Source organism: Hyaena hyaena, unplaced genomic scaffold, assembly GCF_003009895.1.
Source record: "Hyaena hyaena isolate Hyena2069 unplaced genomic scaffold, ASM300989v1 scaffold_13, whole genome shotgun sequence".
NCBI classification, from domain to species: domain Eukaryota; kingdom Metazoa; phylum Chordata; class Mammalia; order Carnivora; family Hyaenidae; genus Hyaena; species Hyaena hyaena.
The window spans coordinates 3,616,678-3,640,095 of record NW_024080645.1 but is presented as its reverse complement, the minus strand read 5'-3'; the positions used below and the strand labels follow the sequence as shown (position 1 = coordinate 3,640,095).

The 23,418-nt window shown below is 50.7% G+C and overlaps 2 protein-coding genes across 8 annotated transcripts in view; both read left to right on the top strand.

The window, feature by feature from the left end:
• CPEB1 (cytoplasmic polyadenylation element binding protein 1) overlaps positions 1-17,029 on the top strand; it is an 86,505-nt gene extending 69,476 nt beyond the window's left edge. For 5 of the 7 annotated variants that reach the window (XM_039216975.1, XM_039216980.1, XM_039216956.1 and 2 more), the window contains 9 exons: positions 2,927-3,153; positions 4,887-5,139; positions 7,084-7,197; positions 7,460-7,564; positions 8,469-8,605; positions 11,448-11,646; positions 13,088-13,182; positions 13,685-13,765; positions 15,556-17,029. In XM_039216975.1, coding sequence (XP_039072906.1) covers positions 2,927-3,153; positions 4,887-5,139; positions 7,084-7,197; positions 7,460-7,564; positions 8,469-8,605; positions 11,448-11,646; positions 13,088-13,182; positions 13,685-13,765; positions 15,556-15,666 — 1,322 coding nt within the window. In that variant the 3' untranslated portion in view covers positions 15,667-17,029. The remainder of the gene's footprint in view (positions 1-2,926; positions 3,154-4,886; positions 5,140-7,083; positions 7,198-7,459; positions 7,565-8,468; positions 8,606-11,447; positions 11,647-13,087; positions 13,183-13,684; positions 13,766-15,555) is intronic. The other 2 variants (XM_039216987.1, XM_039216970.1) reach the window with 1 other exon arrangement.
• Positions 17,030-18,767: 1,738 nt separating this feature from the next.
• RPS17 (ribosomal protein S17) lies at positions 18,768-21,968 on the top strand. The gene is made up of 5 exons (XM_039217479.1): positions 18,768-18,876; positions 19,163-19,314; positions 19,898-20,003; positions 20,508-20,573; positions 21,842-21,968. The coding sequence occupies exons 1-5, from the start codon at positions 18,874-18,876 to the stop codon at positions 21,920-21,922; spliced, it is 408 nt and encodes a 135-aa protein (XP_039073410.1). The 5' UTR covers positions 18,768-18,873; the 3' UTR covers positions 21,923-21,968.
• The last annotated feature ends 1,450 nt before the right edge of the window (positions 21,969-23,418 follow it).

The following is a 23,418-nucleotide window of genomic DNA, read 5'->3' as shown; positions in this document are numbered from 1 at the left end:
TCACCATGAGAACGTTTGATAGCCATGTGGGAGACCTAGCCAGTATTTTAGACTCCATTAATTGCACATTAGTCAACTGGTGGTCATGCATCCTGCATATTACCATCCTCAAAGCTCAGTCTTCACTGTTCATCCTGTCCGCCTCTTCATCCCTCTTGCAGCTGTCAGCACATTGAAATTGCTGGTCTTCCATTTGCTTCCACTTTGGTCCTTCACCTGTACTACATGGCCTATCACCCACCTCCTCTGTTGCTATTTCCATCAGCTTTTGTTTCTTTTTCCGCAGCCCTGTATGGGTCCAGTGTCTCTCCAGGTTCCTGACACTGCTGCAGAGAAAGGCCTATCTAGTTTAAGTGCTGTCTCTCTGAGTTGGGCCTTGGGTGCAGCTGTGGCGTTGCTGAGTTTCCCCAGTCAGCCTCCTTTGTCATCCCCCCAGCAGCTCTCCAGTGTCTTCCGGGTGCCTTCAGGATGAAGTCTCAGTGGTCTAACTTGGTTTTCAAAGGTCGTTATTCAGCACCCTGAACTTAAGCTTGTAAATGTGAAGAAAGAGGAGACCCTCCAGGACATTGGTAGCACTTGTAAGGCCAATGTGTATGATCTGTTAGTTTTCTCAGAGGTTTTATGCCAGATTTTGCAGCACCAGGATCCTTGAATAAATCTTCATACTTCCTGCCTTCTCAGGGCATGAACTCAGAGGCTTTGATTTTGTGTTTCAGTGAGGGAGGGGCTTGTCAAGAGTATTGGAGAAGTTTGACAAGGATTATTTCTTCTGGTAGATGTCAGAATTCAAACAGTGAGAGAGACTTTCAACATATAGTTATAAGCTTGTGCTTAGGAAACTACTTTCAAAGGCCTAGTTAAAAGAATGTTTCCCTAAAAGACAAAGTAATAAATTAATGGACTCCTTGCTGTATATGGTACAGCTTCCCCATCCCCAGAACCCATGCCTATTAAACTGGCTAAAATTGAAAGACTGATCATACCAGGTATTGGCCAGGGTGCAGAGGGACTGAAACCCTCATCAGTGCAGGTAGGAATGTAAGATGGTGAACCCCCTTTGGAAACCAGTTTGACAGTTTCTTTAAAATCAAGGATATATTTATCAGAATAAATAAACACACACGTCCATAGTATCCTCTGCATTTAAAGATATATTTGCCTTATCTTTATCTGAAAGGGTGGCCATTTGGCTAAAGGAGGGCGGGCTGGTCTCATCTGGCACATGTGCTCTGTTGTGAATGGCCTATGGGTCTAGTTCCCTGACAGCATGCTTTCACTCTGACTTCATGTTTGGAGAAGTTGATTCCTGCCTCTTGGGACTCAGCACACCCCCGCCCAGCAGGCATTCAGACGGACTTGGACTCGGACTCGGAACCAGAGAGGAAACCTTCCCTGATGACCTGTGTTTCACTTACTGACTAGTGAGGGGAGCCAGTCACAGCCACTGTCGATTGAGCACTTATGCACTTCAACACATGATTTTGGTTTCACCTCTCAGCCATTTTGAGGTGGATGTTTTCCCCTTTCTTGAGATGAAAACACTATCAGATTAATGCTTTCCCCCTGGCCTCTGTGTCACCATGCTCCATGGCAAAACCCATTTATTCTTCCTCCTCATGGATAAAAGGTGTGCTTTCCTTTGGATTCCTTAATTCTTCAAGGCCGTGGGTGGAAAAATGTTTGCTTCTGTCCACTTTACCTCTCTTACCTCTTTTGGCCTTTGCTTCACTCTTTTTTTTTGATGTTTGGTATTGAACTATTAATTGTGTGCTGGGCACTGCTCTGCTGAGCACTCTCCATCTGTTGTCTAATTATTGAACCTTCCTGATCGTATTATGAAATAGTTGGTGCTCCACTCAAGATGCTTTGAGAAAATGGGGACTCTGCTTCCCTGAGCATACAGCCATGTAGAGGTGGTGCCTACCTAGGGTTCCATTCCAGGTTTGTCTTAAGACAGTGTGGGCTTTAACCATACTGTCACTCTGCTCTATCCTCAGTGTCTGAAGTCTAGGGGTGTACAGGAGAGAGTCTGTATATGCAAGAACATTGCATGAGGGAACTTCTCCAACAAAGGTGATACGCTTATTTTGAACCAGACTTGTGAGACGTGTCCTGGAATTGTATACTTTAGCTATATAGTGTTAGGTAGGAATTCTTGGGGCACCTGGGTGGTTCAGTCAGTTGGGTGTCCGACTTCAGCTCAGATTGTGATCTCACAGTTTGTGGGTTTGAGCCTCACATCAGGCTCTGTGCTGACAGCTCAGAGCCTGGAGCCTGCTTTGGATTCATTCTCTCTCTCTCTCTCTCTCTCTCTCTCTCTCTCTCTCTCTCTCTCTCTCCCCCTCCCCCCCTCCCTCTCCCTCTCTCCCCCCCTCTACCCCCTCCCTCCCTCGCTCTCTCCCTCTCTCCCTCTCTCCCCCTTCCCTGCTCATGCTGTCTCTCAAAACTAAAGAAACTTAAAAAAAAAAAAAAAGTGGTAATTCTTTGAATAAATGTGTTGGCAGGCAGTAAGCAGGGAGTGTGTGGTTTGGACTTCCTAATTGTGCTGAAGGTGTCTCCTGAGGCAACGTGGATGTGTGTATTCAGATATTAATAGCAGTTGTGATCAGGGTCCCCATTGGCACATACCCCAGATACTGGCACTGACCCTTAAGTCTGGGTGGCAGAGAGTAGTTTTGCTGCTGCTGTCACAGCAAGAACTTTGGTGTTCAAAAGTTGTCCTGTAACTATCTCTTTTGGGCCCTGGTTGGCTCTGGTAGCTGTTGGAGATTTGTCGGTTTATTACGTTCTAATGATGGTTCTGTCATGCTTCTGTGGTTGTACCTTTGGGTATCTTGTTGGGCACCTGGCGGGGGGAAAGGGAAGGACTATTGACTGGGAAGAAAACGAAGAGGTCATGAGACCTCCTTATTTCTTTTTCTCCTAGTACTGAGCATGCTCCACAACCCACTGGGCAATGTCCTGGGGAAACCCCCCTTGAGCTTCCTGCCTCTAGACCCTCTTGGATCTGACTTGGTGGACAAGTTTCCAGCACCCTCAGTTAGAGGATCCCGCCTAGATACCCGGCCCATCTTGGACTCACGTTCTAGCAGCCCCTCTGACTCAGACACCAGTGGCTTCAGTTCTGGATCGGATCATCTCTCAGATTTGATTGTACGTAACTTGTCGGGGAGTGGGGTGGGAAGGGCAAGTGAGTGTGAAGCGGGAAGTGTGTCTGCCAGAATGCGGTCAGGAAGTGGAGGCCACTGTGGGCACGTACGGAACTTACCCTCAATGAAGTGGAGGATGCCTTGTGTGCCCTCAGAGCAATCCATGTCAGGACCCTAGCTGCCTACTCTCTTTTCACAAGATACTTCAAGAGCTTGGAGAAATAGTTAATTTTAGAAGTTAATATGGGGGTCCTGGCGTTGTTCTGTTTCTTGACCTGCGTGGTTGTTTTCTTTAGCCTCAAAACCATATCTATCATTTATGTACCTTTACATGTGTTCCCTCAAAATTTTTAAGTGATGGTTTTAAAAATTATGATAGTAATGATCAGAGCTGGGATTTCCATCCAGATCAGCCTGACTATAGCTCCTATATTCTCTTCACCGACTCATGCCACCTCTCAATCTGAAACCATGATGAATCTGTGAAATGTTGCCTCAAGTTAATTTATGTACTACATGCTCCTTATCCACAGCTATGTGTGACATGTGTGGCACCCGTGCTAAGTGGAGCTGGCAGATGGATTGGAATAAATGAGGAATAGGGGACAGTAGAAGTAAATATATGGGCATGGCAGTGAGAAATCATCCTAAAAATGCAATATGAGGCACCTTCTGAGCCTGACTTTCTGTGCTGCCAACCCTACCACCCAGCTGACTGTTCACTGAATAGGAAGGCTTATTTTCCTGTCCTCTGCTCTTCTCTTTCCAGGATTGGCAACATTGGATGCGGCTAGTTTCCCATCCATGGCATGATCTTTTAGGACCCACCATGTCACCCATCGGCCTATCCTAGAATATGAGAGCTGGCATTGCCATTCCCACTGCTTGTTGGTTTTATGTTTAGGTTCTGTCTCCAGAAGGGTAACCACAAGCGAGTCCCTTCAATTATCTGGGCTGTAACTTACTCCATTAGAAAATGGGGTTAGATGCTTCTAGTTCTGTTTATGTTAATTTAGATGGAGCTCAGTCTTGGAAATTTACCTCATAATTGACTTAATAGTTTGGGATTTTATTTAAAGAACTTTGTCAGATACCGTACCCCAAAGGCTAATTGATGAAAGGATATGGGCACACCAGCTCACAGGAGAGATAAATAGAAGCAGGTTGTATTTGAACTTACAGGAAATATTGAGTAATTTGGTTTTTTTGATAACATCGTATTATCTTTACCCACTTAAGTTAGTAATAAAGCCTTGACACAGGCTTAAGTGAAACCCACACTCTCCCACATTTCTGATAGAACACAGAACTCTCATAGAAAGCATTTTGGCATTCGCCATGTAGGAATCAGACCAAAAAAAAACCCTCCAGAAAATAAGAAGCTATACCTTCAAGTTTTTATTTATAATTCTAAAAACTTGGAATGTGTGTGAATATTTAACAGTAGAGGAATAGGTTAGTGAAATGTACCTTGTTCCCTAAATAGAATATCATAAGTTAATTAAAAATAATTATGAAGATTGCCTGGCAATATGAAAAAAAAATGTTGAGTTGGGGAGAAAAGTTGTTTGAATTTAGTGTAAGTGTAAGGACAGCTACTCTAAAAACGCATAGGAAGAAAGTCTGAAAGAAAATAGCAGAGCTAAATGGTATTTTTTATAATTTCTATAGTGTGATTATTACTTTCATAACAAAACTGTCCTTTTAAAACCTGTATCTTCCTTTTTCCTCCCCTAGTCAAGCCTTCGCATTTCCCCTCCTCTGCCCTTCCTGTCTCTGACAGGGGGTGGTCCCAGAGACCCTTTAAAGGTGGGGGTTGGGTCTCGGATGGACCAAGAGCAAGCTGCTCTCGCTGCAGTCAGCCCCTCCCCAACCAGTGCATCAAAGAGATGGCCAGGAGCTTCTGTGTGGCCATCCTGGGACCTCCTCGAAGCTCCCAAAGACCCCTTCAGCATAGAGAGAGAGGCCAGGCTGCACCGGCAAGCTGCAGGTGAGTGTGGCTTTTGCCCTGCAGGGGCCCGAGGCCTCTTTCTGGGCACAGAGAGTAAGTGACCTTAGTTCACAGACTGAACTGTCCAGAAGAGGACTTCATCTTGTGTTGAGGTCTTTGGATCTGCAAAGAATGGTCTCTCTTGTGGAATGAGTGCTAATGGATCAAACTCAGGAACTTCTTTGAAGCTGAGCAGAGAGGAAAGAGGCTGTGCTCGCTCATACAGAGTTGGACCCATTTCAGGTTGTGCTTTTTTGTAGAGATTGGCCGAGTACTAGTGTTGATTTTAATTCTTCCACGGGTGGGTGTCTTCAGGAGGAATCCTAGAAGTGATTCCCAGAATTTTGTTTACCTCTCCCTTTCTAATTCAAAGTTGTCAGACATAACCCCTGCTAGACCTCTCTTTCCCTGAGGGATGCACTGTTGGGTAAAAGGGATGTCCGCCTCTAAGGTAAGGGACTTCTTGGTCTCTCCAGAACGCTTTGGTTCTGTCATTTAAGTGACCTTAAACGTGTATTGAATCTGTTCTTCATCTTACACCGATAGTTGGAAGTAAATGGGTCTTAATAAGTTATTCTTGACTAAGGCTTCAGGGAGGTGCTCACCAACTGCTCTTCTAAGGTTCTGGAGTTGATGACTAAGTAAACGTTCAGTTCTTTATCCATTTGTTGTCTGTCTTTCCAGTCACAGAGCTGGGCCTGATCTCACTCTCCCCTGATAGTTATGCTGCCCTGTTCACATAATGGTTTTGGCAACCCATGTTTGTACTAATGCCATTGTTTGCCTGTGGAATGACATTACCTTGCTTTTGGATGAGGCCATTATATCGATTTATGTTTTCATTTGCAAAATATTGCTGATGGTACCCAAGTTCTTGGTGTAGCAACACATTGTGCCTTTTAAGAAATGAGCTTCCATGTCATTGTCCTGAATGGAAATGGTGGTTCATTTCACTGGCTGTCTGCCCCATTGCTGAAGGAGTAAAACGGGGAAGGATTAGCCAGTCCCCATGAGGTTAGGCTCTTATCTGGAAAGGCACAGCCTGAGCAGGGGGCAGGATTAAAGACAGGCAGAAGGCTGAACTGGTCACAAAGAACAAAGAGGTCTCTAGAAGTTATCAGAACAGGTCACACAGAAGATGGTTTCCATTCTGTACAGCAAGTAGGGTTTTGTAATGAGCTGTTGTCAGAGAAACTTCACAGTGGGTTTAGACAGACTTGGATTTGGTATAAGTAGGAAGCAGAGTGGTTGGGGAAAAATCCACTGTCTTACAGTGTTGGCATCAGGGAAGGCCCGGTGTCTGTCCAGGTACCATGGAGACAGCTCTGGCAGTGATGGGGCATGGTTCTGACTCAGGGAGCATTTGAGACATTTTTGTCTTTTTAGATTGCTAGTGGTCATTTTTATTGGCATTCGGTCCTGACTTCTGTGACAGATGAGTTCAGAGTGCAGACAGGAAAACAATTGAATGTTCCTCATTTGAATATTTGGGGAGGAGGCCAGTTTGGACCAGTAAGTCTGTAGAACATTGTATAGAAGATTGCTGTGTTTATTTTAAAGTAATTAGAAATTTAAATCAATTAGTATTGTAAGCCATGCTTTTTACATGACTAAAGCCATGACAACTGCTTTGTGGTTAGCTTATCAGTTACATGTTTGAAAATAGCTTGGGTCGTGATCATTTTTACCCTACACATCTGCTTTGCTCTTACTCTATGTTTTGGGGGAGACCGAAGTAGTGGTTTAGAGTTGTCCTGCTGGGCTGACTGGTTTGATGAGGTGTAAGGTTCCTTGCCTTTCCGAATAGTGGTAAATGTCTTCCAGCAGCCAGGCTAGGACTGTGGCCTGTGTAGCTCTTCCCGGGTGAGGTCATTCCAGAAAGGAGCAGTGATTTTGTTGACTCAGACCCATTTTTTTCTCTGTCATTTCTGTTGTCTACCAAAGCTGTGAATGAAGCAACCTGTACTTGGAGTGGCCAGCTTCCTCCCCGGAACTACAAGAACCCCATCTACTCCTGCAAGGTGTTCCTAGGAGGTGTTCCTTGGGATATTACGGAAGGTGAGCTGCCTCTGAGACCTCCTGCTTTGAGCACTGAAGGTGGAGCAGGTCTCTCAAGAGCATTAAACTTGGATCTGAACCTGTAGCTCCATTATTGCTTCTGTGTCTGGTGCTTATACCTGTCACCTGGGACCCCAGGTCACTTCTGAGTTGTTTGTCAAGGGAGAGAAGTCTAGGAGAAGAACACTGGTGATCCTGTGCTTGCGCCTTCCTGGAGAGGGCGGTGCCTCAGTGTCTGCCATTCTTTTCCATCTCTTTTCAGCTGGATTGATTAACACCTTCCGTGTGTTTGGCTCTTTGAGTGTGGAGTGGCCTGGTAAGGATGGCAAGCACCCCCGGTGTCCTCCCAAAGGTAATATGCCTAAAGGTAATACAGACATGGTAGGAGCTTTTTTTTTCCCCTCCCTAGTACATAATTGCACTGAGGGATGCTGGGACATCCCAGCCGCATGCTGGTAACATGGTTTGGGCACTCCTGAGCACAGAACTTTGGGCTGACAGCACTTCTCTTCAACCTACCACATCCCTCTGCTTCTTCTGAGCTAATGTTCCACCAGTCCAAATTTATATTGCAGTTGGAGCTATCTGTGAGCCTTGCTCTGTGAAACTTCCTCGTGCACTTCCCTCCAAACCTGAACCCCGGCAGCTACTTTCCTCTTAAAATGAGGCATCTGAAAAGCTTTCCTTTGCCTGCCTTTCTTGCCCAGTTACATTGTTGCCTGACCTAATTCTGAGATCCCTTTGGAGTTGGCAGGAATGAGGACCAAGCATCTGACTCCTCACTGGTCTGAAATGAGATCCCTTCCCTGTAGAAAGGAGCAGGTGCTATTTTCACTCTGCCCCATCTTCGCTGAAAGTGTTCTGATGAACTGAACCACTGGTCTAACTAGGCTTTTAAAGCAATACCTCCTTGGCCCAGCCGCTGGCCACAGACCTGCCCTCCTCCCTGCCCCAGGACAGCCTGGCTCTGCTGACCAGAACATGCTGTGTGTTCTGAGACAGAGGGGCTGTGTGTTGTGATGGGACCCTGCGTCCCACCTTGCTAGTCCCTTCCCTCACTCAGGTGGGAGATGATGTGCTTCTCCCTCCCGTGGCCTGGCCGTCTGACATAGCAAGTCAGTCTTCCATTCAAGGACTTTTCAGGAGTAGGACAAAAATGTTTCTTACACGTGAGGCTATTTCTCTGGGATGAAACTCCCTACCGCAAAATCAAGACTGAGGAGTAACCACCTGAGGGATATTAATACAGTTTCTCCTTTTATTGGAAATAGGGTATGTGTATCTGGTCTTCGAACTAGAGAAGTCTGTCCGGGCCTTGCTTCAGGCTTGCTCTCATGACCCACTGAGCCCAGATGGCCTGAGTGAATATTACTTCAAGATGTCCAGCCGAAGGATGCGCTGCAAGGAGGTGTGTTAGCCTGGTGTCCTCCCTGGGTGGGGGTGGGGTTGGTACCTGAGGCAGTGTGTCTCCCACAGGTGGGTGAGTACACTGTGTGCAGGTGAGCTTTCCTGCTGCGGCAGAAAGGCTGCTCCTCCTGTTTTAAGGTAAATACAGCAAGATACTCCATGACGTTACAAAAACAAAAACCTCTGGTCGTTAATGGTGTATGTGTGCTCCTGCCTGTGGTGATTAGACTGTGTTTCAGCCCTTACTCCAGCCCACAATTCTGTCCCAAGCCTCTGGTCTTAGAAATGAAATTGTAAACAGCAGCTTTCTTCACTTGGGTTTAACTGATACTCTATAGCTGTTTCTCCCTAGTTCTGCCCTCAGGCTGTGCCTTGGAACCTTCCTGTCTGTGGTGGGTAAATTTCTCTTCAACCCAAACTGTCCGTGGATCACCTCTTCACTCTCATGCGGGGCTTCATTAGCCGTGTGCATTCCTCCACACGCCTCTCTCTCCTTATGCGTCGTCTGCTCCCGGCCCTATGTCAGCCTGTGCCCCCAGCATCATGGGTCTCAGCATAGTTACTCTATCTGCAACCCTCACTGCATATTCCTGAGCTGGCTCAGAATTAGTTTGGGATGAGCTTAAGATTCTCCACTGCTGACCAAGCTCCCCAAATGGTTCTAGCAGATGATGTTTGAAAAGCACTTGTCAAAGGAAGTTTTGGGTTGAGGAATGAGTTGTTGTTTTTTTTAATGTGGTTGCAGAGAACATCACTCTCGTGACACTGGACTAGATAGTTAATATATCTGAAACTTCATTTTCTCGTCTATAAAAGGAGGACTTGAAATGCCTATTTTGATCAAAAGATCAGTTGCCAGGGGTCCCAGGGAATGGAGGGATGCACAGGAGGGACGGGATTTTTAGGGTATGAAACTACTCTGTTAACAATGGTGCAGTCATGTCATTACACATTTGTGGGAACTCCTAGAATGTACAACAGACCCCAAGACTGAACCCTAATGTAAACCATGGACTTTGGGGGGCAGTGATGTATTGATACAGGTTCAGGTCTTATAGCAAAGGTACCACTCTGGTGGGGGTTGCTAATAGCAGGGGAGGCTGTGAGTGCAGCAAGGATATTGGGACTCTGTGCTGTCAGCTCAGTTTTGCTGTGAACCCTAAAACTGCTCCAGAAAGTAAAATCTTAGGGTAAAGGGGGAAAAAAACTACTGAGATGATCACGTTGGATTTAAAATAAATAACGCAAGTAACAAGGCTGGCTCTTTGTTTTATAGATGTTTCCTGGTGTTAGTTCACATTCTTAGTGACAGGGTAAGTTTGTCTTCCTGCTGCATACAGTGACCCACCACAACCTCTCCTCCGTACGACACTGCTGTCTTCTCGCTGCGTGGGGCCCATGCCACTCCCACCTTGTTACACTCCAGGGCTTGGTTAACATGCTCCTTTGTCCCCGTCCCCTGCTTTCACCGTGAGAGGCTGCCACAGCCATACCACAGACCCCTGAGCCGCCTCAGTGCCCCTGCTGACAACCCCCCTGTCTCCTGCTCTACCTCATCCCCTTGCAGTGATGCCCTGTCTGTCTTTGACATACTGCTGTAGGCTGTCCTAGGTCTCCTTCCTCTCAGACTCTTACTTCTTGTGTCCCCTCCCTGCCCCCAGTGCGGTCGGCATTGGACTCCCTCCTCTCTCTCTCCCCGTCACCTAAACGACCCACTCCTGTGATTCTGCTCTCACTTTAAGACCCAGACTACATCCTCCAGGACCCCCGCCTTCCCATGGGGTCTTTCTTGGGGATGTCCTGTAATCCTAGACCCTTGTGTTTAGTGTAAGGAAAAGCTTGGAAAGCTTGCTGGCCCTTGGGATGTAGACCAAGACTGTGAGGCTTCTCTGTGGGGGTGGAAGAAGCAAAATCAGCTTTTCATCTTCCAGTGAAGTGAGCTCCCCGAGTTAGAGGCTCACTAAAGTCTTGTAGGCCTGGATCCCATCAGCCCCAGTTCTTCATTTTCCCACCATGCCCAGGTGGTCTGACTCCTGCAGCCTCCTCTGTTGAAGAATCTTCTTGATCTTAGCCTGTTGTGTGCCCGGTGCCACCAGCCTCCTCCAGGTCTTTCTCACCTGCCCTCCCAGCTACTGGTTTCTGCCTCAGGTCTCTTCCTGCTTCAAGACTTGTTGGATCTTCACAGATCTGCTTTCTAAAAACACCACTCATCTGTCCGCTCCCTTCCTGGTGGAGTCCTCCACGTGCTATGCTGGAGTTTGTTTTAGTCTCGGGGACTCAGAGGCAGAGGACCTGGTCAGCCCCTGCCCTGCTGTGGCGCTGCTCTGTGAGACCGCCATCTGCACCTCTCCAGTCACTTCGCTGCCCCTGGCACACCCACTGATGCATACACTGGGCCAGGAGCCGTCTCACAGTGCTGCCTCGAGCATCTCCACCCTCTGTCCTTCCAGCTCCTGTCCTTCAGTTTCTGAGTCCTTCATGGTCTCCATTCATCAGTGACTGTGGTCCTCTGCTGGAACCGCACAGCTGAAGGTTGTGACAGAGTGCTAGGTTCCTGGGTGTGACCGTTGGGTACCATTGTGCCTGTTCTCCAGAAGGAGTGACTGCCCTTCCATGTGTTTTCCCCATTTTGGACACAAGGACTCAGTAAAATGCAGCTTTGGCTGGGTCTGGTGAGGTGCCTGCTGAGGGCCTGTGTGCCTGGGACTGGGCAGTACCCCTGCTCCCCCACTAGATGGGCCTCGGCAGCCCGTTTGAGCATCTCCCAAGCATGTGCCTCACGGTACAAGAGCCAGTCTCTCTGGCTCCCGGCCGGGGCTGATGCACCTTTGGGTGGTTTCCAGGTACAGGTGATCCCTTGGGTCTTGGCTGACAGCAACTTTGTCCGGAGCCCATCTCAGAGACTTGACCCCAGCAGGACGGTGTTTGTTGGTGCCCTGCATGGGATGCTCAACGCTGAGGCCCTGGCAGCCATCTTGAACGACCTATTTGGTGGAGTGGTGTATGCTGGGATTGACACAGATAAGCACAAGTATCCCATTGGTAAGTGTCCCACTTCTGTGTGGGAAAGCTTGGTGGCCTCTGGGACCATGCTAGACCAAGATTGTAATACTTCCCGTGGGAATGGGGAGGGAGGCCTGACCCAGGTCTGCAGATCAGCATAGACCAGCAGCATAGCATCTTTTTCTAGATAAGCCACCAGTACTGACGGTCTGCACCCACCCCTCTCTCCACCACTTCCCCTGAAGGGGGAGAAAGTGGTAGGGGTACCATAGAGGTGATAGGAGGGGAAAATGACATAGGGGCTTTAGTTGAAAGCTGAACCAGTCTGGGACAGACAACAGGTAATATTTCATTAAAAGGCTAGGACTTCCCTGAACTTCCTGTTCTTGTTGTTGTTAGGAGTTCTTGAAAAGTGGCCCTGTCTCTAGGGTCAGAGACCAGGGTCAGGCTGAGGGAGGGGAGGACACCGGGTGACTCGAGCAACAGAGTGTAGTCATGGCCTGTGGCATCCTAGCTTAGGGGAGTCTGTGGGCCTAACTACTAGGTTTTGGGTCAGCCCCCCTGGGAAAGGAGATTGATTCCTGTATCATAGCAGAGTGATCTTGGTGGTGGGTTTGGAGGGGGAGTAGAGTCTGAACTTTATGATCAAGACCTGGCTAACCCACCTCCTCAGATGATGAGTCTGCCCACCCACACTGCCTCTGACCAGGAAGGAGCACCATGTGCATGCATGTCAGGGCTGTGCTGCAGACTAGGGTCAGGGGGTTGGAGGCCGCAGGGGCAGAGGCAGCATTTGGCAGGACCAGCTTCTTCCGGCTCCCCTGCCTCCGAGCCAGGAGGGGTGCCTGCTGCCTCAGCTGCAAACAGGCCTTCCGTGTGCACCTGCCTGCACGGGGCGGGGGGGGGGGGTGTCCTCTTCCCTCCCCACATGTTGTCTGTTTTCTTTTGAGTTTTGTTCTTTTTGTTTTTGAGAGAGAAAGCTTTATGAGCTGGGGAGGCGGGGGGAGAAGGAAAGAATCTTAAGCAGAGCTCCACACTTACCATGGAGCCACATGTAGGGCTTCAATCCACAACCCTGGGATCATGACTGGAGACAAAATCAAGAGTCAGATGCTCAACCTGCTGAGTCACCCAGGCGCCCGTCTTTCCTCCCCATTTCAGTCAGTGATTCCTTCCCCATTCCTGAGTGGTTTGTGTCACAGTGGTCTTGTAACTATACTGTCTGATAAATGTGGTTGCAGTATGCTTAAAATATGGCTAGTGCCACATTTTGAAACAATATTTTGGATATATTGGGTTAAATGAATTATAAAAATTCCATCTTTTCACTTAAATGTGGCTTTTGAGACCTAAAGTTATGTAAGTATCTCCCATTATATTTCTGTCTCACAGCCCTGGTCTAGAAACAGGGTATCCTGAGTGTTGACAAGTAGCATTTGGGAGAATTTGGCTAGAAGGTAAGTTTGTTCTCTTGTTCTAGGATCTGGTCGTGTGACTTTCAATAACCAACGCAGTTACCTGAAAGCAGTCAGTGCTGCATTTGTGGAGATCAAAACCACAAAGTTCACCAAGAAGGTGAGTGCACTGGTCTGTACCTTTACTCTGGGCCTGTACTATCCTGGGCAGGCCTGAGACTGAAGCCGTTTGGCCCCTGGGCAATTACTTGAAGGTTGGGAGTGGCCTGGCCGTGGCAGGCTCAGGAGGGACAGAGCTGAGATTGTTGAGCCTGTTCGGTATGTGGGGTATTTTCCCTCACTGGGTATTTGACTGGCATCTCTGGGCAGCTGGCTTCCCATACTCCAACCTGATCTGGGTTCTCTGAATGCTTACCTGTTGCTGGGTGATCGAATGCGGGTGTGGTTTGCTGAGAGGTCCACATTGTGGAGCCTGCCAGCCAGCTCTGGGGGACGTGTGCATCTGTCCTCTGGGGCTGTTTGTGCACTCTCCCTATAGTTCTCGCCTTAAAACAGTAAACATCCTGCACTCCTGTGACAGCCCAGTAATGTCCTCTCTCTTCTGGCCCGTTTGGCCTCCTGGCAAGAAAAGCTACTTCATTCTCCTGTTTTGCTTCGTGCAGGTTCAGATTGACCCTTACCTAGAAGATTCTTTGTGTCATATCTGCAGTTCTCAGCCTGGTCCTTTCTTCTGTCGAGATCAGGTGAGTCCCCCAGGTGTCAAGGAAGTCCTTGCCCTCAATTAAAAATTGTCCTGTCCCATTTGTCACTAGAAGGTCAGTGCTCTCAGTTACCTTGTGGTTATCTAAGAGCACAGCGGTGACAGCAGTAACGTTTTTCTGATGGTCAGAGCAGGGACACACTTTGATAGCTTAATACAGAATTCTTGGGAAAGTTTTTGAGTCCAGTCTTGATACACTGGACTTGCCCGTGCCTGGGGTGTTATGTGCAGGGTGGCCCTGAGGCTGGCAGGGTGTGTGTGTGTGTGTGTGCGGGGGGGTGTTTGCAGATGAAAGGCAGCTGGGTGGGCAGCTGGAAAAGCAGCAGTACTTGTGACCAGGCGCCATAGTTCTAACTCAGGCCTTCTTGACCGATTTTCCCAACTCAGGGACTCCTTTACCTGTGAACTGCTGCATTCTTATATTTGTACATGGTTTGTATTCACAGTTGTCAGAAATGGGCAGCTTTCTGGTGAATGTTCCTGGGTGGGAACACGGATGCGGGTGTATTGGGGCAGTGTTTCTCAGGTGTTAATGAACACACATCACTTGAGGATCTTGTTTATTTTGAGAGAGAGAGAGAGAGTGCAAGAGTGCAAGAGGGAGGGGCGGTGGAGGAGAGAGAGTGCAAATGAGCAGGGAAGAGGGAGAGAGAATCCCAAGCAGGCTCCTCACTAGCACACTGTCACGGGGCTCGTTTTCATGCACGAACTCTGAGATCATGACCTAAGCCAAAATCAAGACTTGGGCTTAACTGACTGAGCCCTCAGGTGCCGAGAGAGGAGAGAGGATCTTAAGCAGGCTCCGCAAGTCAGCATGGAGCCTGATGTGGGATTTGATCCCATGACCCTGGGATTATGACCTGAGCTAAAACCAAGAGTCAGATGCTCAAATAATTGAACCACCCAGGCGCCCCCAGGATCTTGTTCAATGCAGATTCTGATTCAGTGGACTTGGAGTAGAACTGGAAATTCATTATTCCTGATGAGTTTCCATGCGGTCCAGTGTTGCTGGCTGGTACCATGATTTGACAGGAGTTGGGGGGGCGGGGCCTGTTGAGACACCCAAAGTCAGTCACGCTTGGGGGGCGGGGGTTTGTTTTTTGGGCAGTGGGGCTTATTGCTCAGGCTTGGAGGCTCCAGAGGATAAGAGTTAAACTGGAGGCTCCAAAGTGAGGGTGTGAGGCAAATTTGGGTTGTTGGGTAAAGCCCAGAGCAAGGGAGCAAGTATCTCTGTGGTCAGACTCTTCTAGTAAACTTGAGTGTGTCGGTATTGGTAACAGATGACCCCCCCCCATTTTCAGGTAATTGTTGAAAGGTTCGTGGGTGGGCTGAGGTGTCCCAGCTAGCAAGGGCGGGGCCAAGACGGAGGTACCTCCCCAGGCGCCTCCCCTCACTGAGCGTGAAGCAGCAGCACGTTGGCTAGCATGCTGGGGCGCGGAGCCAGTTAAGCTACAGCTACCCTGTAGGAGATGGAAGGGCAGGGGGCCTGATGAGCAGCCCTGACGGTAGGAGGGGTGAGGGGAGCCGGCCTGGCTTTGTGCACAGTAGGAGCCAGCATGTCTGATTGAGTTGGGCACTTAGTGGGTTTGCCACGGTTAGTCTGGCCTCTGTGTTTGGGGTGAGAAGGTTCCCCAATACCGTGTCTTCTAACTCCACGGAGGCTGCCAGGAATCCCCTCCTCTGTCTCCAGAGCGGGCAGGCGGTGCAGGCAGCAGTCCCCGCTGGTGCCAACACGGCCGTGGCTTCTCTCCTCCCCCCCCCACCCCCCTCCAGGTGTGCTTCAAGTACTTCTGCCGGAGCTGCTGGCACTGGCGGCACAGCATGGAGGGCCTCCGCCACCACAGCCCCCTGATGCGGAACCAGAAGAACCGAGATGCCAGCTAGAGGAGCCGGCCGTGCCCGGTGGCCTATGGCGCCCAAGGCCGGCAGGTCAGGCAGCGGCCTGCGCCATCCTGCCCCTGGCGACCAAGGGAGCTGGCTTCCCAAGGACAAGGGAAAATCGTAGTCACCTTTGCACTTGCTGAATCTGTCTTTGTTTCTGCACTAATTAATGCACAATGAGTTTTGTCGGGTTTTGTTTTCAGGGGGTGCACCAGGGCAAGGACCCTCTGGCTCACCCTCCAAGCGACTCTTGTAGTTTTCCCAGATTTTAGTTCCTCGTTTTGCCGATGAAAAGCAAAAGAAAAAAAAAAAAAAAAAAAAAAGAACTACGTGTCCAGAAGGTATTGACACGATGCCTACATCTAGGTTTATTTATTAAAAGCGCTTTTTTACATTCCTTGCAATACTGATGGTGATGGTGTGCAGGTCTCGTTGGGTTTGTTCTTGCAGTTGCCATACAGTGCCTTTCCATTTATTTAACCCCCACCTGAACGGCATAAACTGAGTGTTCAGCTGGTGTTTTTTACTGTAAACAACAAGGAGACTTTGCTCTTCATTTAAACCAAAATCATATTTCATATTTTACGCTCGAGGGTTTTTACCGGTTCCTTTTTACACTCCTTAAAACAGTTTTTAAGTCGTTTGGAACAAGAGTTTTTTTTTTTCTTTCCTGGCAGCTTTTAACATGATAGCAAATCTGTGTCTGGGGGACTGCGGGTCACTGTTTCTCACAGTTGCAAATGGAGGCATTTGCAACAAGAATAAAAAAATTTGTTTTGGATTTGAAACTGGACCGGATAAACGGTATTTGAGCGGCTGCTGTATATAGTTTTAAATGGTTTATTGCACCTTCTTAAGTTGCACTTATGTGGGGGGGAGGGTTGATAGAGGTTTTTAATCACAAAGTCACAGGACTTTTTTTCTTTTGTAACTGAGCTAAAAAAGGGCTGCTTTCTGGTGGGGGCAGGTGAAGGCTCACAGGAGCCCTTTCTCTCAGAGGGGACAAGTACCCTTTCCTTACTTCTTTCAGTTGAGAAATGTATGAAGGAACAGTTGCAGTCACTGAAATGCTACTGGATTTGAAAACTTGACTTTTTCTTTCTTCTTTTTTTAAAAAAAAAACAAAAACAACCTACTTGCCCCCTCTTTGGGAAGCTGTGTGCCAAAGAACCAGTGTCATACCCCCCCCCCCCCGCTGAGCTGACGTCGCATTGTCGCATATCCCAGCTACTCTGTGGGTTTCGTGAAGCTGTGTGTGAAGTCTCTACCTCATTGTAGTATATGCAGGCAAGACTGCACTCCTACAGACGTGTGGAGTAAGCTGTGGTGTAGTTTTTTTGGCACATAATAAACACGTTGCAGCAGAGTTGTGGCTCTGTGTCTGTCTGAGGTGTGGGAGCAGGGGGGCCGTGGGGCCATAGGACTGGAGGGTAAAAACCCGTGTTTCCTTGGATTCTCTGTGGTGGGGTGCCAGCCCGGGTCGATGGCGGGGCCGTGTGGGAGACCTGCCCGTGTCCGTACTCCTTGGGCATTTCGTGGTCAGATGCACCTTGGAGATGCCTCTCAGGCGGGCGGATGGCTTCAGTCCAAGCATGAGAAGTCCTCACACGCGCTTCTTGGAGCTCCTCTTCTCAGAGCCTTGGACCCAGCTTGGAGGAGCCGGAGGCGCAGCTCAGGCCACCTGTCCTAGCTGCCCCCGTGAGCCCCGGGCTGGATTCTGCTGGGGGGGCTTCCCTTCCTCTTGGACTCACCTGTGCCGACCCAGCCCCTTTCTGAGTGGGAGAAACTTCTTTTCTTGCTATTCAAAAGGCTCCCAGGGTTCGGTTCGTGAGAGGGTCTGCTGATGACTTTCCAGGTGGCTTGTGCCTGGGCCCCGCTGCCGCCCCGAGCCTTTGGAAGAGAACCGGGCACACGGAAGCGTCCCTTGTCCGAGACCTGCAAGGACGCCCTGTTGGACGGGGTGGTGGGAGTTCTTGGGCGAAGAGTGAGAGGCCTGGCTGGCAGCAACCTGGTGTGGACTCTGCCGTGTTGCTGGTAAAGCTCCTGCGACTCCTTCAGGGGACTGTGACACACCCTCCCTTTTGGGGTCCTCTTCTATTCCACATGGCATAGAGGATCTCCTTCCCTCTGTCTCCCTTCTTATCGTTCAGGATAATAAAGGTGCCACTTGGAGGTAGAGGGCTTCCTGTCCTATACAGCCTTCTGTTCCCAGTCAGTGCAGAGTCTGGACTGGCCAAGGTGGCCAGGGAGGGAGCTGCAGGGTGGGGCCCAGCCCAGGGCCCTTTACCTCATGCCACCTGGCCTGCCCAGCCTTGCCTTAGGTCGGAAGGAAAGGTGCCTTAGGTCGGGTGCCTGGGACCGGCTTCAGAGTTGGGCGAGTAGAGCCGGAGGAGGGGGCACGGAATGACAGGGGAGTCTGCTCTGATGGCTTCAGAAGGGCCTGGTTCGGGGATGGGTGTGGCGGGAACAGCCTGAAGACAGAGGTGGTTGGAGGAGGTGCCTCGGTGGCTGGCGGGCGCCGTGGGTGGACTGGGCCCTCTGCATGTTCCAGAGCTTCGGGGCGCTGGGAATTAGCCAAGCAAAATGGCCCTGACTGTGCTGCTTATGAAATCAGTCACCATGACAAGTGCTAAGAAAGCTTACAGCTTTAAGAGGCTGCTGATGCTACTTTAAGTTGAAGGGAAAGCTGGTGAGGTGACACTTGAGCAAAGACCTGGAAGAAACGAGTTCGTCCTCTCCCAAGTGCACCCATCACCCCCAAGTCTCCGACCCACGGACGGGTGAGGGTCCTGGGAGAGAGGGGCACTATCCCTGCTTCCTTACCTTTGCACGTTCCCGAATCGCCGTCCCCAGGACGCTAAAGCCTCCCTCCGTCTCGCCGACGTGTGCAGAAGACACGCGCCCCTGCTAGTCTAGGGCACGAAAGGCGATTCAGTCTCAGGACCGAGGAGCAGAAGCAGCGGGCCCGGGACTTCCCCGAGCGGCGTGACGCGGGGAGCGGAAGCCGCGCCCGCAGGGGGCGGGCCAGGCGCTCGACCCGCCCACCGGATGAAGACGGGCCACCTGCACTTCCGCCCCGCCCCGCCGGGAGTCGCTGTAGGGTCCCGAGTGGGCTCTGCGCGTCCCAGGTTAGGCGGAAGCGCCTTTCTGGCCGGCGCTTTATAGGCCTCTCTTTTGTTTCCTGTTTCCTCTTTTACTATACCCGCCAACATGGTAGGTATCTTAGCTCAAGGCCTCGGCCGTGTCAATCGTGCTCCATCCGCGGCTTTCCGCCGCCCCCAGCCCTCGAGGCTGGGCGCCGGGCACCGCCAGGCCCTAGCCTCCGCGGGCCCCTAGCCTCCGCGCTGAACCCCGCGCTCCAGCGCTGCCCGGCTGGCCCTCCTCTCCCTTGGGGCTCAGCCCCAGCCCGCGAACCCTGCTCCCGTCGGACGGGGACGTCGCACTCTTTTTCGGAGGGCTGCCCTGGCTCCCGAGTGACCCCGTGTTGTCCAACCCGCAGGGCCGCGTCCGCACCAAGACCGTGAAGAAGGCGGCCCGGGTCATCATTGAGAAGTACTACACGCGCCTGGGCAACGACTTCCACACCAACAAGCGCGTGTGCGAGGAGATCGCCATCATTCCCAGCAAGAAGCTCCGGAACAAGATCGCAGGGTGAGCTCACGGGCCTGACGGAGGGTGGGGAACCGCGGCGCGGGGTCCGCTGAGCTCCGACTCGGGAGCTGGCCGGGTGCCCCGCTGCTGGTGTCGGGACGAGACGCGGCGGGTTCTCCTGGGGGCCTGCCCTCCCGGATGGGGCTGGCCTGGTCACACGCCAGGTCAGGGACGTTGGAAGTCGGAAGGAAGGAGAAGGGAGGCAGGGGGCGGCCGAGAAAGCCGGAGGTGGAGGATTGGTTGGCTCGGAAAGAACGGGAGCAGAGGGAGTGCGCGCCGCGGCGGAACTGGGTGCGCGCGTTCGCTCCTAGGGTGGTGAGGCCTGCCCCTTTCCTGCGGAGCGGGGACCGCGGCCGCTGCGCGTCCCTCTGGAGGCGCGGGGACCGCGGCCGCTGCGCGTCCCTCTGGAGGCGCGGGGACCGCGGCCGCTGCGCGTCCCTCTGGAGGCGCGGGGACCGCGGCCGCTGCGCGTCCCTCTGGAGGCGCGGGGACCGCGGCCGCTGCGCGTCCCTCTGGAGGCGCGGGGACCGGCGGGGGGCCTGGGCGCGCGCTCAGGGCTCTCACTGGCACGTGCACTTTGCAGCTATGTCACGCATCTGATGAAGCGGATTCAGAGAGGCCCGGTGAGAGGCATCTCCATCAAGCTCCAGGAGGAGGAGAGAGAAAGGAGGGATAATTACGTACCCGAGGTAAACTTCCTGCGTCTTTTTCTGGGCCTCTGGCGCATCCTGAGAGAGAAGCAGGTGCCTGGTTTCCCAGGGGACCTCTTCCGAGTCTCAGAAAGGAGGTTTTCTATCCATCTACCCCTCAGGCAGCTCTAGGTGCCCATAATCCATGTGCCCGTGCCATAACCTTGTTCTGCCCTGTTGGGACTATTTGGGTCCGTTCTGGCTTTTCTGCAAGAGCCCTTAATGGTGTCTGTTGGAGGATTGCCGATTGCCCTTTCTTCCGGTGTGATTATTTGCCTTAGCATAGCGTTCCCGAGGTGTGAGCCTAGTGTGGAAGTATTCTGAAAACTGGTTGGATGTTCATGAGGGTAAACAAAGGTAAAACGAGGAGAACTGATCCTCCTTAAGCGGACTGGTCACCTTGCCCCATGCCCTCCCCTCCACCATTTAAGAATCTTGGTGAAAAGGTGGGGAACGCAAGAGAGAACCCTGATTGACATTTGGGGCCTGCCTTGTTCCTTCTAGGTCTCAGCCCTGGATCAAGAGATCATTGAAGTAGATCCTGACACTAAGGAAATGTTGAAACTCTTGGTAAGTGTTCACTGAATTTCTCAAGTAGGACTTGAAGAACCATCAGTAGTTTTCTATTGTCTCTGAGAGTACTAGCCACCAGGCATTCTTTTCGACATCCGTCATACCTTATTTGTCTTCGTCGAGACCGTGCCCCAAGAGATGTACCCTGCTATTTGCGTTTCCTAGTTGAAGAAATGGCAACTTGAACTCTAGTGGGTGGCAGGGTTGGGAATTTCATCTGCACTTCCAACCGCTGGACACACTGCCTTCAAAAAGGGGTTAGCATGTTAGGATACCGAGATTGCACTGCAGGGGAAGACAGTTCCCAAAGCCAGTGGCTGTTCTTACATGACTTCCAGGCTACCCCTCCTCCCTTCTTGCCTTGTCATCTTGCCTCTGTGGCCACTCCTTAACCTTTGCCTCTCGGTTCCAGCTCTGGTTGCCTTTTCATACTTCATGCTTTCCCTTGGGGACATCGTTCCTTCTGTGTCTGTATGCTGGCCACTCAAATGAACTGTGGTCTCTGCGCTTGCTTATGGCCGTTCAGATACCTTTAGTGGCTTCTCTTAGTTCTCCACAGTTTGATGTCGGTAATCTGGGCTTCCAGGTCCAGTACACAGTGATTTAAAGCAACTTCATTTCTCCTTTTTTACGATCATGAAATGTTTAAGACATTCAGAAAGCTGGTGAGCAGAAAGAACTCTGTACCCACCCACTCAGTTTCAGAAAAACATGACGAGCATAGCTAAAGTCTGCTGTGGACCATTTTCTCCAGAAATAACCACTATCCTGAATGCAGCCTTTTAGTTTCTTCTATAAAGTTGGTTTTTGAGGATGAACTGGGACATGGTGTTCCAGGTGTGTGGCAGGCTCTTGACAGCTGTTTTAGTTAGTGAGGCTTCCTGTATGTGTTCCAGAGCAGTGATTCCCAAAGGAAAAGGTGATCCTCAGGACATGTGGCCATGTCTGGACTATGTATTTGGCTGTTACAGCTATGGGATCCTAGCAGACATGAGTGGGTAGAGGCCAGGGATGCTGCTAAAAATGCTATGGTGTGCAGGACAGCACACTGCCGGCTGGCTGCTGGGGGGCATGTTCCTTCAGATCTCAGCTAGACCCCCTGGTGAGTTTAGTGCTCTGGGACGGGTAGAAGGCCCCTGTTGGGTTTCTGCCCCCAAGCTGGTGGAGGCCGATGGGCACGGCCTGGTGGTGGTACTGGGACTTCATCACACATCTCAGCGGAACAGCCACACTGAACCCATTTTATTGTTTTATTTTTTCCCCAGGACTTTGGCAGTCTGTCCAACCTGCAAGTCACTCAGCCTACAGTTGGGATGAATTTCAAAACACCCCGTGGAGCCGTTTGAATCTTTCTGCTGTGCTGTAATGTCTTCAATAAACCTTGGACAATAATCTTGCCTGTGTCCTCTGTGGGTTCTGTGCCAGTAGCGCTAAGGGCAGGAGTTCTTTCTCAAGGGAGACGTCCTGAAGAGCACTGTGCAGCGAGAGCATCTGTAAGTGGCCTCCGGGCAGTGCCCGCACAGCCAGGGCGCGGACTGGAGCGCTGAGCCACCCTGCCTGCTCCTGGCAGGCCCCGAGCACTAACGTTGGCTTCAGGCAGGAGTTAGGAGATGCTTTCCCCCCCACCCCCCTCCCCCCTGCCTGCCCTGGGTCTTTGATGCTTGGCCTCTCCTAGGCACAATCTGGGCTAATGAACCTGTCTTGAGAGGAAGGTAACACTCCTCACGTGTCCGAAGGTGGGCTTTGTGGGTGGGAGATCGGATGGGTGGGGCCCGCCCAGTACCTGGGACGTAGGACATTCAAGTGTGAGTGGAGGTGGAGGAGGGTCAGGGAAATGGTGCGTCTGTTTAAAGGGAGGCAGAGCTGCTGGCTGGATTGGTGGCTCAGCTTAGGCTCAAAGGAGGGGGCGTGGCCCAGGAGAGGACTTGCTGGGCTGGTGCCTGTAGAGCAGCTGGGGGAAGGAGCCGGTCTGCTTTTTCTCCAAGGCAGGCTGGGCCTGTTTGCAAGCACGGGTGTCTGTCCAGATCTCTGCAAGGAGGTGACAGGAACCAGACCAGCCTGGCTCTGCCCTCCCTGGTCCTGCCCATCCCTTCTGCCAGGCAGATAGCTACAGCAAGCATTGGAAAAATGGGTAACAATTTTGATACAATTTGCCTTGCGGGAAGTTTGCAAAAATAGTACAAGGAACTTCAACTCCTCAGATCTACCAGTTCATTTTGTCCCAATCACTTTACATGCGTGTATACATTTACTTCTGATCTACTGACGTAAAGTTAGAGACATGCCCTTTTGTCCCAAGTATTTCAGCGTCTGCTTGCTAGGAACAAGGACACTCACATAACCACAGTGCAGTGTTCGAAATCGGGAAAGTCAACATTGATAGCTACTGTTAATCCGTTGTCCATAATCAATGTTTGCCAATTTCCAGATAATGTCTCCTACACCCTGTTCCAGTATCCATCCCGGAATTGCCGCATCTAGTGTTGTCCCTCTAGCCTTTCTGCGACTTTCATGACTGGCAAATTTAAAAAAAAATTTTTAATGTTTTATTTGAGAGAGAGAGACCGCGTGAGCAGGGGAGGGTCAGAGAAGGAGACAGGCTCCAGGCTCTGAGCTGGCTGTCGGCACAGAGCCCGACGCGGGGCTCCAACCCACAAACCGAGAGATCATGACCTGAGTGGAAGTCCGATGCTTAACTGACTGAGCCCCCCAGGCACCCCATGACTGACATGTTTGAGTAAAAGTTATTGTCTGACTTTGTAGAATGTCCTTGAGTTTGGGTGGTTTGGTTTTTCCTCATTGTTCGATTTAATTTAGCTTTTTCTGTAGGAATGCCACAGAC